The sequence below is a fragment of the Somniosus microcephalus genome, unplaced genomic scaffold, assembly GCF_052327205.1.
Source record: "Somniosus microcephalus isolate GS21.2 unplaced genomic scaffold, FLI_Smic_1.0 unresolved_chr1, whole genome shotgun sequence".
In the NCBI taxonomy this organism is placed as follows: Eukaryota; Metazoa; Chordata; class Chondrichthyes; order Squaliformes; family Somniosidae; genus Somniosus; species Somniosus microcephalus.
In genome coordinates this window covers 150101968-150114696 of record NW_028225179.1, presented here as the reverse complement: position 1 = coordinate 150114696, position 12729 = coordinate 150101968, and the positions used below count along the sequence as shown (strand labels likewise).

The 12729-nt window shown below is 45.0% G+C and overlaps 1 protein-coding gene across 2 annotated transcripts in view; it reads right to left on the bottom strand.

Annotated features, from left to right (window-relative positions):
- Positions 1-7856, bottom strand: part of LOC147096249 (V-type proton ATPase subunit G 2-like) — a 45500-nt gene extending 37644 nt beyond the window's left edge. The window contains exon 1 of one of the 2 annotated variants that reach the window (XM_085975093.1): positions 7533-7856. In XM_085975093.1, coding sequence (XP_085831219.1) covers positions 7533-7697 — 165 coding nt within the window. In that variant the 5' untranslated portion in view covers positions 7698-7856. The remainder of the gene's footprint in view (positions 1-7532) is intronic. The other variant, XM_085975092.1, reaches the window with a different exon arrangement.
- Positions 7857-12729: the final 4873 nt, after the last annotated feature.

Below are 12729 nucleotides of genomic sequence, written 5' to 3'. Positions count from 1 at the left end.
TTAAAGGGTGATCTAATTGAGGTGTTTAACCAGATGAAAGGATTCGATAGGGTAGATGGAGAGAAACTATTTCCTCTAGTGGGAGAAAGAAAAGACTTTCATTTATATAGCGCCTTTCACGACAACCGGACGTCTCAAAGCGCTCTACAGCCAATGAAGTACTTTTTGAAGTGTAGTCACTGTTGTAATGTGGGAAACGCGGCAGCCAATTTGCGCACAGCAAGCTCCCACAAACAGCAATGTGATAATGACCAGAAAATCTGTTTTTGGTATGTTGGTTGAGGGATAAATATTGGCCAGGACACCGGGGATAACTCCCATGATCGTCCTCGAAATAGTGCCATGGGGATCTTTTACCCGAGAGGGCAGACGGGGCCTCGGTTTAATGTCTCAGCCGAAAGACGGCACCTCCGACAGTGTGGCGCTCCCTCAGCACTGTACTGGAGTGTCAGCCTAGCTTTATGTGCTCAGGTCCCTTGTGTGGGACTTGAACCCACACCTTCTGACTCAGAGGCGAGAGACCAGAACAAGGAGATATAACCTTAAAATTAGAGCAAGGCCATTCAGGGGTGATGTCAGGAAGCACTTCACACAAAGAGTCGAGAAAATCTGCAACTCCCTTCCCCAAAAATAGTTAAGGCTGGGGTCAATTGAAAATTTCAAAACTGAGATTGATAGAATTTTGTTAGGTAAGGGTATTAAGGGATATGGAACCAAGGCAGGTAAATGGAGTTAAGATACAGATCACACAGGAATTAATTGAATGGCAGAACAAGCTTGAGGGGCTGAATGGCCTCCTCCTGTTCCCATGATCCTCATCTTGATAGGAATTTAAAAAAAACTTTGCATGTAACAAGCAATATTTCTACATGGCAGAGTGAACAGATTTGGCTAAAAATTGTTAAAACTCCATTTTGATTATAACTCTGTTTTAATCTTATAACGATGGCGGATGTGGGGCCTGGAAAAGTAATCCTGGGACAGTACTTTGTCAGAGGCAGGGTTCAGGGACTTTCATTCTTCACCTAAGATGTACTAGATCTGATCTGGGTGTACTCATTGCTGATACTGAGCAACGTGGGAAAAATATTTTTTCCTCCACTGCCGAGACCGTTCAGCTCAATAAGCACAAAATTATCCCTAAACCAAACTAACACCATTTATATGATGGGTCATGACCCATGACAACGTTTTGAATTTTACCAATATCTGGAATGGACATGAAGCCAGAAAACCTGTTGACTAATGTCTGCCACAGATATCATCAGTTAACCAGAAGTATAATATTGTAGTTATCGTCCTCCTACTGGACTAGCAACACAGGGATTGAGAGTTCGTGACAAGTTGTAAAATTGAATTCCTCGATTCTGATAACTTATGGGTTGGCATCAGAAGAATCGACACTGGTTCACTAATAACAAAATAAATGAGAACTTGCATTTATGCAGCATCTTTCATGGCCTCGGGACATCCCAAAGTGTTTTACAGCTTTTGAAGTGTAGTTACTGTTATAATGTAGGAAATACGGCAGCCAATTTGCACACAGCAAGATCTCACAAACAGCAATGACTAGATAATCTACTTTAGTGATGCTGGTTGAGGGATAAATGTTGGCCAGGACAGCGGGGCGAACTCCTCTGTTCTTCTTCGAAATAGTGTCGTGATATCTTTCACGTCCACCAGAGGGGGCAGACGGGGCCTGGGTTTACCGTCTCATCTGAAAGGCAACACCTCCGACATATCCTTGCGATTACCTTCCCCCATCCCCATAACCAATCTAGGTCAGAGGTAGGCTGGACACAACGTGGTTGAACCCTCATGCCCCCTGACCTAGTCTAGCAGGCCACCCAGTTGTAGAACAATCGTGTCAAGACAATGGCCCACCACCACCTTTTCAAAACAGCTAGGAATGATCAATAAACACGGCCTAGCCTGCGTTGCCGACCCACAGAACAAAATTCAGCTTCTAACTTCCAGAAATAGTCAACACATTGGAAAGCAGCCTTTCTGTCTGAAACTCAAATTGGATCACGGCCTACTATTTGTACAAAATTTCCTAATCTTGATTAAACAAACAAACCACTCTCATATATATAAATTGATTGAAATTAAAAAAACACTAGAAACTACTCAGCACTAATTGATTCAATTACTTTGCACAAACTTCGCTGTAAAAGTCGCTGCATGAAAGAAATGCACAGAATCAGACATCAGATTAAAACAATTCAATACAAAAGCAAAATACTGCAGATGCTGGAAATCTGAAATTCAAAAAAAAAGAGAAAATGCTGGAAATACTCAGGTCAGGCAGCATCATGTTTCAAGTTGATAACATTTCAGAGTTCTGGTGAAAGGTCAATTCTGTTTCTCTCTCCACAGATACTGCCTGACCAGTGGTGTTCAGGAAAAATAGGGAAGGAAAGAAAGGAGGTGGATGGCAGTATTGGTTAAGAAGAATGTTACAATGCTGGAGAGAGGGGATGTCCTGGAGGGGTCAAGGACAGAATCTATTTGGTTAGAGTTAAGAAATAATACAGGTGCCATTAAACTACTAGGTGTATTCTATAGGCCACCAACTAATGGAAAAGATGTAGAGGAGCAAATTTGTAGGGAAATTACAGCTAGGTGCAAGAACTATAGAGTAGTCATAATGGGGGACTTCAATTATCCTAATATAGACTAGGATAGTAATAGTGTAAAAGGGGGATGAATTTCTGAAGTGTGTTCAGGAGAACTTTCTTCATCAGTATGTTTACAGCCCAACAAGGAAGGAGGCATTGCTGGATCTGGGGAATGAGGTGGGTCAAGTGGAGGGTCAAGTGGATCAGTGTCAGTAGGGCAACATTTAGGGAACAGTGATCATAGTATCATACGGTTTAGATTAGCTATGGAAAAGGAGAGGGTTGATGAGGGCAATGCGGTTGACGTGTATATGGACTTCCAAAAGGCATTTGATAAAGTGCCACATAATAGGCTCGCCAGCAAAGTTGAAGCCCACGGAATAAAAGGGACAGTGGCAGCATGGATACGAAATTGGCTAAGTGACAGGAAGCAGAGTTAGTGGTGAACAGTTGTTTTTCAGACTGGAGGAAGGTATACAGTGGTGTTCCCCAGTGTTCAGTACTAGGACCACTGCTTTTCTTGATATATATTAATGACTTAGACTTGGGAGTACAGGGCACAATTTCAAAATTTGTAGATAACACAAAACTTTGAAGTACTGTATAGTGAACAGTGAGGAGGATAGTGATAGACTTCAAGAAAACAGACAGGCTGGTGAAATGGGCAGATGACATTTAACGCAGAAAAGTGCAAAATGATACATTTTTGAGGAGAAGCAATATAAACTAAAAGGATACAATCCTAAAGGGGGTACATTTAAAGAGAGACCTGGGGTATATGTGCACAAACCGTTGAAGGTGGCAGAGCAGGTTGAGAAAGCGGTTAAAAAAGCATATGGGATCCTGGGCTTCATAAATAGAGGCATAGAGTACAAAAGCAAAGAAGTTATGATGAACCTTTATAAAACACTGGTTTGGCCTCAACTGGAGTATTGTGTCCAATTCTGGGCACTGCACTTTAGGAAGGATGTGAAGGCCTTAGAGAGGGTACAGAAAAGATTTACGAGAATGATTCCCAGGATGAGGGACTTCAGTTACGTGGATAGACTAGAGAAGCTGGGATTGTTCTCCTTAGAGCAGAGAAGGTTGAGAGGAGATTTGATAGAGGTGTTCAAAATCATGAGGGGTCTAAACAGGAGTAGATAGAGAGAAACTGTTCCCATTGGCAGAAGGGTCGATAACCAGAGGACATAGATTCAAGGTGATTGGCAAAAGAACCAAAGGCAACATGAGGAAAAACTTTTTTACGCAGCAAGTGGTTAGGATCGGGAATGCACTGCCTGAAAGGGTGGTGGAGGCAGACTCAATCGTGGCTTTCAAAAGGGAATTGGACAAGTACCTGAAGGAAAAACATTTGCAGGGCTACGGGGAAAGGGCGGGGGGAGTGGGACTAGCCGAGGTGCTCTTGCAGAGAGCCGGCACGGGCTCAACGGGCCGAATAGACTCCTTCTGTGCTGTAACCATTCTATGATTCTATTTCAAAGAAGAGCAAGGGAGTTATCCCTGGTGTCCTGGTCAATATTTATTCCTCAATCAACATCATTAAAATAGGTGATCTGGTCATCATCACATTGCTGTTTGTGGGAGCTTGCCGAGCACAAATTGGCAGCCGCGTTTCCCACATTACAACAATGACTACACTTCAAAAGTACTTCATTGGCTGTAAAGCAGTTTGGGACATCCCATGGTCGTGAAAGGCGTAGTTTAAACGCATGTCTTTTTTTTTTAAGGTTAAAATTCTCCCCATTTTACGCACGCACGCACACAGCCGCACACGCAGCGCCAATAGCATTTTACAAAATGGCTAAAAGCAGTTACCTCTATGTTGACGAACTTTGCTCAACTTCTCCACATGTTCTAGAGCCAAGAGGCATCAGATAAGTAGAGCAGAGGTATCATCAGTATAGAAGCAGGTGCCAGTGCAGATCTAGGCTCTCGATTTCTCAATAGACTTCCCATGTTTAGAAAATTACCTCAAGTCATGTGTTAGGATTAATTGCCATAGGTTGGAGATTAAGGAACTCCTTGTGCAGATCATTATCTATAATGAGGTATTTGTTGCATCTATTTACTTGCAAATTTTGTTCCTCTGTGATTGAATTTAACATGTCGATCATCTGTATGAGTGCAATTATTTCTCAATGCTTCAATTGTTAACCATACTACACTGTGGAATCAATCTGCTCTGTGAGGCTGAGATCAACATCTGAACAGAGGAGAGCAGAGCTCTGAGTTGTTGTAGGGCTGGAGGAGCTTTCAGAGATTGGGAGAGGCAAGACCATGGCGGGGGGGGTTGAAAACGAGGATGAGAATTTTAAAAATCGAGGTATTACTTAACCGGGAGCCAATGTAGGTCAGCGAGCACAGGGGCGATGGGTGAACGGGACTTGGTGCGCGTTAGAATACGGGCAGCAGAGTTTTGGATGAGCTCAAGTTTACGAAGGGTAGAAAGTGGGAGGCCAGCCAGGAGTGCATTGGAAAAAAATTAGTGAATGGAGGAAAATTTTGCACAATGTGCTTAACCAGCTGGATGTCACACAGCTATTCCAGGGTACTGCACCAGCGGAATTATCCTAATTATATGGAGTTAGGATTTCAAACTGCACAAAAGTAGATGTTCTAACTAGTTATAATGCTTTAAGGCGCAGCGCTGTACTACTACCAGAGTCTCCCGGTACCGTGGATTATTTCCTGGTTATACTGCAGGGTAGATTCTATAACAAAGGATCATAAATCTTGCACAGGAATAGTGGTTTCAGAGTTTGAGACTATTTTACAGCCGCTGGATTCTCTTCAGTGTTCAGAAAATACTCAGCAAGTGAGGCAGCTTCTGTAGAGCTAACAGAGGAGATAATGCTTCAGGGTTGTGAACCCTTCGTTAAAATGGGACATGGGGATAATTCCAGGTTTCATGAAATTTAAAAGCCCAGTCTCCCCCCACCCAAGTATGCTACGCCTAACAAGCTACAAGTCAGGCTTTGGCCTTGGCTCAGTGGTCGCACTCTTGCCTCCGAGTCAGAAGGTCATGGGTTCAAGATGCACGCCAGGGATGTGAGCACTTAATCTAGGCTGACACTCAGTGCAGCGCACTTTCGGTACTGCACTGGTCAGTGGTGCCGTCTTTCAGATAAAACGTTAAACCCAGGCCCTATCTGCTCTCTCAGGTGGATGTAAAACATTCCACTGCACTATTCGAAGAAGAGCAGGGAAGTTCTCGTTGGTACCCTGGCCAATATTTATCCCTCAACCAACAATGTCATTAAAAAAAGTTCCCTTACTGCTATTTGTGGGACCTTTGTGTATATTGGCTGCCACGTTTCCTACATTACCACACTTCAAAAGTACTTCATTGACATCAGGAGGTTATGAAAGGCGCTTTTAGTTCTTTTCTACACCTGCTCAACTGAGCCACAGCCCTGCCCATCACCTCACTTCTACAGGCACTTCAAATCGACATTATTAATAACAGACTTCTTAATTTAGTTAAAACAACACTGTTTACATAACGGAACAATAGGTTACTGAACAGGGGCAATGGCTCCGATCTGATAATGTGTGGATGGGTCACAGTACACAAGGACAGAATTTCCAGGTCAGGTTTAATTTGATTGAGTTTGTACCGAAACCATCGTACTTCTTTGGAAAACCCATTTTCTCCCATTTGTAACATTTCCAAGATCTTCCACTAGTATAAATATATAAAATCAGTGTTAAGAAAGGACCCATATGCATAGGGTTGTCTCCTGAACTACGTGCAACCTCTAGCCATACTTCATTACTGGTTGCAATCCACGTTTTTGGCACAAGCTCAAAACATACTAATGGCCCAGATCTTGCTGGAGGGGAGTGGGCCCCCTCCCTTCACCTCAAAAGTTTTTTTGCCTGGAACTTGCTGGAAGTGCAAGCAACTAACGGCGTGGTGAGGGCAACAGGGCATCTGGCACATCAGTGAACAGTGCATCTCCTTAAACAATTCAATTTAAGGGTAGAGAAAGAAACAGAACGAATGACTGGGAAGGAAGTCGGGTGAATTAGAGTCAAATTAAATACAGAAAGAAATAAAGAGGGAAAGAAAAATTGAATTGAGAAAGAGAAAAAAAAAGAAAAATATTAAAACATTTAAAATTTAACCACCTCTAGGAACAATTTACTACCTATAGCAATGATACGCCAGTTTCAACTGTTCCCTTCCTGGGCCTCCAAGGTTGAGTGGCAATGCAGGAAGGTAACTCTAATCACTAAAAGTATCCTTATGTTGTTAAATACCAGCCCTAACTTTCCGCGGCAAGTTTAATCCATATTTAGGCTACAAATCTAGCAAGATCTTGAAACTCGTGGGGAGGTCGATGGCGAACTAAGCTCCCCCTTACACTAAGCTAACAGAGGAGCAGGGGCAAATTGTCCAGCAACACACGGCGAGTCTCTTCCTCGCCACAAATTGTTTTTTTTTTTTAAAAACCACACACTAATAAGGGCATGTGCCTTTAACCTGCAATAATGGCGTACACTGTAGATACACCAACACAACACAAGTTTTCAGCCAATTCAAACCAGGAAGACTCCACACTCAAGTCAGTCAGCTGATGTTTCCCAAACCCCCAGGCATTATGGTGACATTGGCCTGTAGCTGCTGGAGGGTGGAAGTCCTGGGGTGTAAATAGGAGGCTGGACCATGGAATCCACTGCTCACCAAACCACCCCATCCCCTCTCCCCTTCTCGGAGGGAGCTGCACACCAGGGGGACCCGGGACGGGGCACACAATCCTCAGACAAGACCCCAGTTCCAGTCCTCACACCCCAGTCGCATTCCCACTCCCCCGTCCCCAGGCCTCCTCCGTCCTAGACCTAGACTCTGCCCCAATCCTCCGCTCCTCCTCCATGCCCCACTTCCGTGTCTCGGATGAGCTTTACCTGATCCGTCAGCGCGGAGCTGGAGAGCAGCAGCAGGAGAAGCAGGAAGAGGCCGCCCATCAGCGGCTGCAGGGCGCCCGCCGCTTTCCGCGATGACACGTCCTTATGGGAGCTGGGCGGCCGCACCGCTGGGGCCATGGTCCTGTCCAGCTCCTCCGAGCCCATGAACCGATGGCAGGAGACTCGCAACCAAGCACCTCCAGGCTCCAGTCACTCGCTACACCCTGCATTGGTGCCGGAGCCGGATTATTACGTCGTATGACCGCCCCTTCATGGGGCGGGGAATGGTTCAATTTGCATTCGGCTTCGGCCCATTAAAAAACGTCATCATCTTGCTCGCCATGTCTTTTCTAACTAAACCAATAAGGAGACTCGCCAAACAAAAGTACCCCCTTTCAAACACACAACGAATAAAGAAACTAAATCACAAAAACCAAAGGAAACTATTATGTCCATGTATAATTGAGACACAGACTGCAGGAGTTGATTATATGCGTAATCGATTTAAGTAACCAAATTTTAATTTGATTGGTGAAGGTTTATTTAAAAGGGTTATTGGATTTTTGTTTATTTGTTAACTTGTTTTGGTTGCACAAAAAGAGGAGGAGTTGATTATATGCGTAATCGATTTAAGTAACCAAATTTTAATTTGATTTGTCAAGTTTTGTTTAGGGGTTTATTGGACTTTTTGTTACAGTTTATTTGTTTAATGTATTTTTTATGGTTTAAACACAAAGAGGAGGAGTTGATTATAACAAGTCTTTACTGAATGGAGACAACCTGGAAACTGAAACTACAGAAGCCTGCTAGGTAGGGCCTTTTATACAGGGGTGGTCACTGCCGGTACTGCAGTCTGAGACCAGTTATTCCCTTAAAGGCACATACACAACAATTCCTCCCCTTTTAGATAAACAGTACATAACATTCATTTAACAACTAAATAATAACTAATTACAATTACAATTACGGTTGCTAGATACATTGGTTGAAGTTAAGCAATTATAAGTTCAGTCTTTGAGGAGGCTTCCTGATTCTGTCTGGATAACGCCTCTTTGGGATATCAGGTTCTTCTGGCAAGGTTGAGTCGGGATCAATGTCGTTGTTTGGTTCGTCTGCTTCCAATATCACCGATTCTGCGGTAGATGCAATTGGTACTTCGGTTTCATCGTCGGGTGTATCAGATCGTGGTGTGGAGTTGACGTTTTCCAGTGACTCTAGAATCTGGTCAGCATGGCGTCTTACAATGCTCTCCCCAACGTCCACGGTATACATTAGAGGTCCTTGCCCTGTACAGATCGTTCCTGGCTGCCATTTCTCTGTGCGGTAGTCCCGGGCCAAAACTGGTTGACCTATCTTAAAACTCCTGGTCGGCCTTTCATTCATATTCTGAAACTGCCTGTTCTCCACATCTCTTCTGATGTTTGGCTTAACCAAATCCAAGCGGCATCGTAGTCTTCGATTGAAGAACATCATGGCTGGAGTTTGGTTGGTAACCGCATGTGTCGCATTCCGGTAGGCAAACAAGAAGTTATCCACCTTGTGTTGTAGGGGTATATCTTCATTACACATTGCCTTGATAGCCTTCTTGAATGTTTGAACAAACCTCTCGGCCAATCCATTAGTGGCTGGATGATATGGGGCGGATGTGTAATGCTTAACACCATTGTTCTTTAAGAACCTCCGGAACTCTTCAGACACAAACTGTGGTCCATTGTCAGAGCAAATCTGTTCAGGCAGCCCATTCCTGGCGAATATGGTTCGTAAGACTGTGATAGTTTTTTCTGTGGTGGTTGAGGACATTTTTATTACCTCTGGCCACTTTGAATGTGCATCCACCGCAATTAAAAACATCGAGTCCATAAAGGGACCAGCAAAATCAATGTGCACCCTTTGCCATGGAGATGAGGGCCACTCCCATGGATGTAGAGGGGCTTGTGGTGGGGCGTTTTGGACCTTCTGGCATCCTGTACAGCTCTTGGTCATCTCTTCGATTTCTCTATCGATTCCCGGCCACCACACAAACGCTCTGGCTAAGTTCTTCATTTTTACCCCTCCCAGATGACCCTCATGAAGCTCATTGAGCACTCTATCCTTCAATTTGGGTGGAATTACTACTCTGGATCCACACATCAAGGTTCCTCTGCACACTGACAGCTGTTCTCTTCTCGGCGAGAATGCTGGCAGCAGTGGTTCGCCATGTGCTGGCCATCCCTTCACCATTAAATCATAGACCCAGGAGAGTGTCGGGTCATTTCCTGTTTCCTTTTCTATGTTTGCATTCGTCACAGGGAGACATTCGACTATAGTCGAGTGGAATAACTCCACTGGATCCACTGCCAGTTCTTCTTCCACCGTCGGCAACGGTAGGCGCAACAATCCATCTGCATTCCCATGTTGTTTAGTTCCTTTGTACTCGATGTCATATTGGTGAGCCCCGAGGAAAATAATAATAATAATAATAATAATAATAATAATTCAACTTTATTGTCATTGTACAATGCACAAGTACATGAACAACAAAATGTGATCTTGCAAGCTCCCATGAGTCCAGTACAAATAACATTTAACATTAAACGTAAATAGCACCGTCCTGGGAGAAGCAAAGCCGCTGCGTCTGTGCACGCCGCCATTCCATTTCCACCATTCCTCCTGTCCGACAATCTTCAGCCCAACGCCCGGGCCTGCTCACCAGCCGCCCCTCCCGGGGCTCCTTCCATGACCTTCTCACCAACCGCCCCTCCTCAGGGCTCTTTCCGTGACCTTCTGCACCTGGTCTTCCCTGATGGTCACCCCTCCAGATACTAACCAGGCCTGGCTCTAGCTTAGTTTCCAAGCCTTGCCAGTGACCCTGTCCCTAGTCCCAGGAAAAGGGACCATCTCTGTAGCCGTTGTGCCGTCATTATCGGTATGCCCTTCTGAGGGTTGAAAATGGAGACAAGAGGTTGATGATCAGTTAGTAGAGTAAATTTCTGACCGTGCAGGTAGTGATTGAACTTCTTCACCCCCCACACCAGGCTGAGGGCCTCTCTGTCAATCTGGGCGTAGTTACACTCGGCTGAAGTTAATGAGCGTGACGCAAAAGCTATCGGCCTCTCTGAACCATCAAGGAATTTATGTGACAGTACCGCCCCAATGCCGTAGGGAGACGCATCACATGCCAGTCTTATCGGTAGTGATGGGTTGTAGTGAGCCAATACTTCTCGTGAAGTGATTAGGTCCTTACTCTTCTGAAAGGCCCGCTTGCATTCATCGCTCCATTTCCATGCTACTCCTGTTCGTAGTAGGGCGTTCAGTGGATGCAGAATTGTGGACAAATTCGGCAAAAACTTATGGTAGCAATTCACCAATCCGAGGAATGACCTCAGTTGCGACACATTTTCAGGCGCTGGAGCCTTAACTACCGCTTCAATTTTGTCAGGGGACTTATGCAACCCCTCTTCATCAATCACGTGGCCACAATACGATATCTGTTTCTTAAAAAACTCGCACTTGGGGCGATTGGCTCGTAGCCCATGTTCACGTAGTCTAGTGAGCACCTGCTCTAGGTTGGCAAGGTGTTCACTGTCATCTTCACCTGTCACTAGGATGTCGTCCAAGTAACACTGAGTCCCCGGAATCCCTTGCAGGACTTGTTCCATCACTCTTTGCCATATCGCCGGAGCTGATGCTACTCCGAATACCAGTCGATTATACTGGTAAAGACCTTTGTGAGTGTTTATCGTGAGATACTTCCTAGAGGATTCTTCAACCTCCATCTGCAAATATGCTTGTGCTAGGTCAATTTTTGTAAAACGCTTCCCTCCAGATAGTGAGGCGAAGATATCTTCTATCCTTGGAAGAGGATATTGTACTGTGTGAAGGATTGGGTTCACCGTCACCTTGAAGTCCCCACGGATGCGAACCTTCCTTGGCTCCTCAGGCTTATTATTTAACGTTTTTTTCATGACAGGAACGATGGGTGTCGCCCACTCACTCCAGTCTACCTTAGATAATGTAGTGTATGTACCTTTAAGAGGAACTATGTTTTTGAAGCCCCTGTATACTGTTGTACCAGTAGTGACCACTCGGGTATATAAGCCTGTGTAGCGTCTTGTGTTGTTAGTTCACCTCCAGACTTTGTTCAGTAAACACTTGTTAAATCAACTCCTGCATTCCGTGTCTCCATTAACACACGGATCTAACAGTGGCGACGAGTTAGAAACGAACTTACCTGCAATTCGGCAGCACCTCAAGGGGATTGATTCCTCAGACGAAGGTCGAAGCCAGAAGCAAGAAAAAAAAAATAACTCGAAGAAACTCGAAAACGAGGGCCAGGCTTGGTCTCCAGTCTGTGGTTTCCCCAGCTAAACGGGCTTGTGGCAGGTCCTTCCTGGGCTGTGGCGGGCTAGAGCTCGATCGGGTGGCTCTGCAACGGGGCCGGGCAGCGAGTCGGCAAGCAGAAGCAAAGAGAGAGAGAGGGTGGAGCACTCAGGGCGCGGTCGGCGTTCGGACCGAGCAGATGGAGGGGAAAGTCCCAGAGGGTCCGCTCCACGACGGGAACAGTTCTCCAAGTAACGGAGAAACTATTGAAGCGCTATAAAAAACATTAAAAAAATAGGAATACCGCGAAAAGCTGCAGGTCGCAACGGGAACCGCGGAGAACAGCGTTGGCAGCAGCGGCAGCGGTGGGAAAGCGCGGGAGATGCCATCTTAACTCGGCGGTGAAGAAAGAAAAGCGCGGGAAGCGCCATTTTAGATTTTCAAGATGCCGAAGACTGGCAATATTACTGCTTTCAATAGTGATAAAGAAAATTGGACCACATATGTGGAAAGAGTGGAGGTATATTGCAAGGCGAATGAAGTAGCGGATGATAAAAAGGCATCGATACTTCTAAATCTGATGGGCACAAGGACATACAGGCTGTTACGAAACTTGATCACTCCAGCCAAACCGATGGACAAGAATTTTAATGAGATTGTTGATACCTTACAGGAGCTCTTAAACCCAACACCGCTGCTGATAGCGAAACGATTCAAATTCTTCAGGAGGAATCAGCACAAGAATGAAAGTAACGCTGATTACCTCACCGAATTACGAAAGCTGTCAAAGCACTGCCAATTCGGGGCAGGACTGGCAGATTCTCTATGAGACAAATTCGTCTGCGATCTCCTAAGCGAAGGAACACAGAAAAGACTACTTTCTGAGAAAGATTTGACA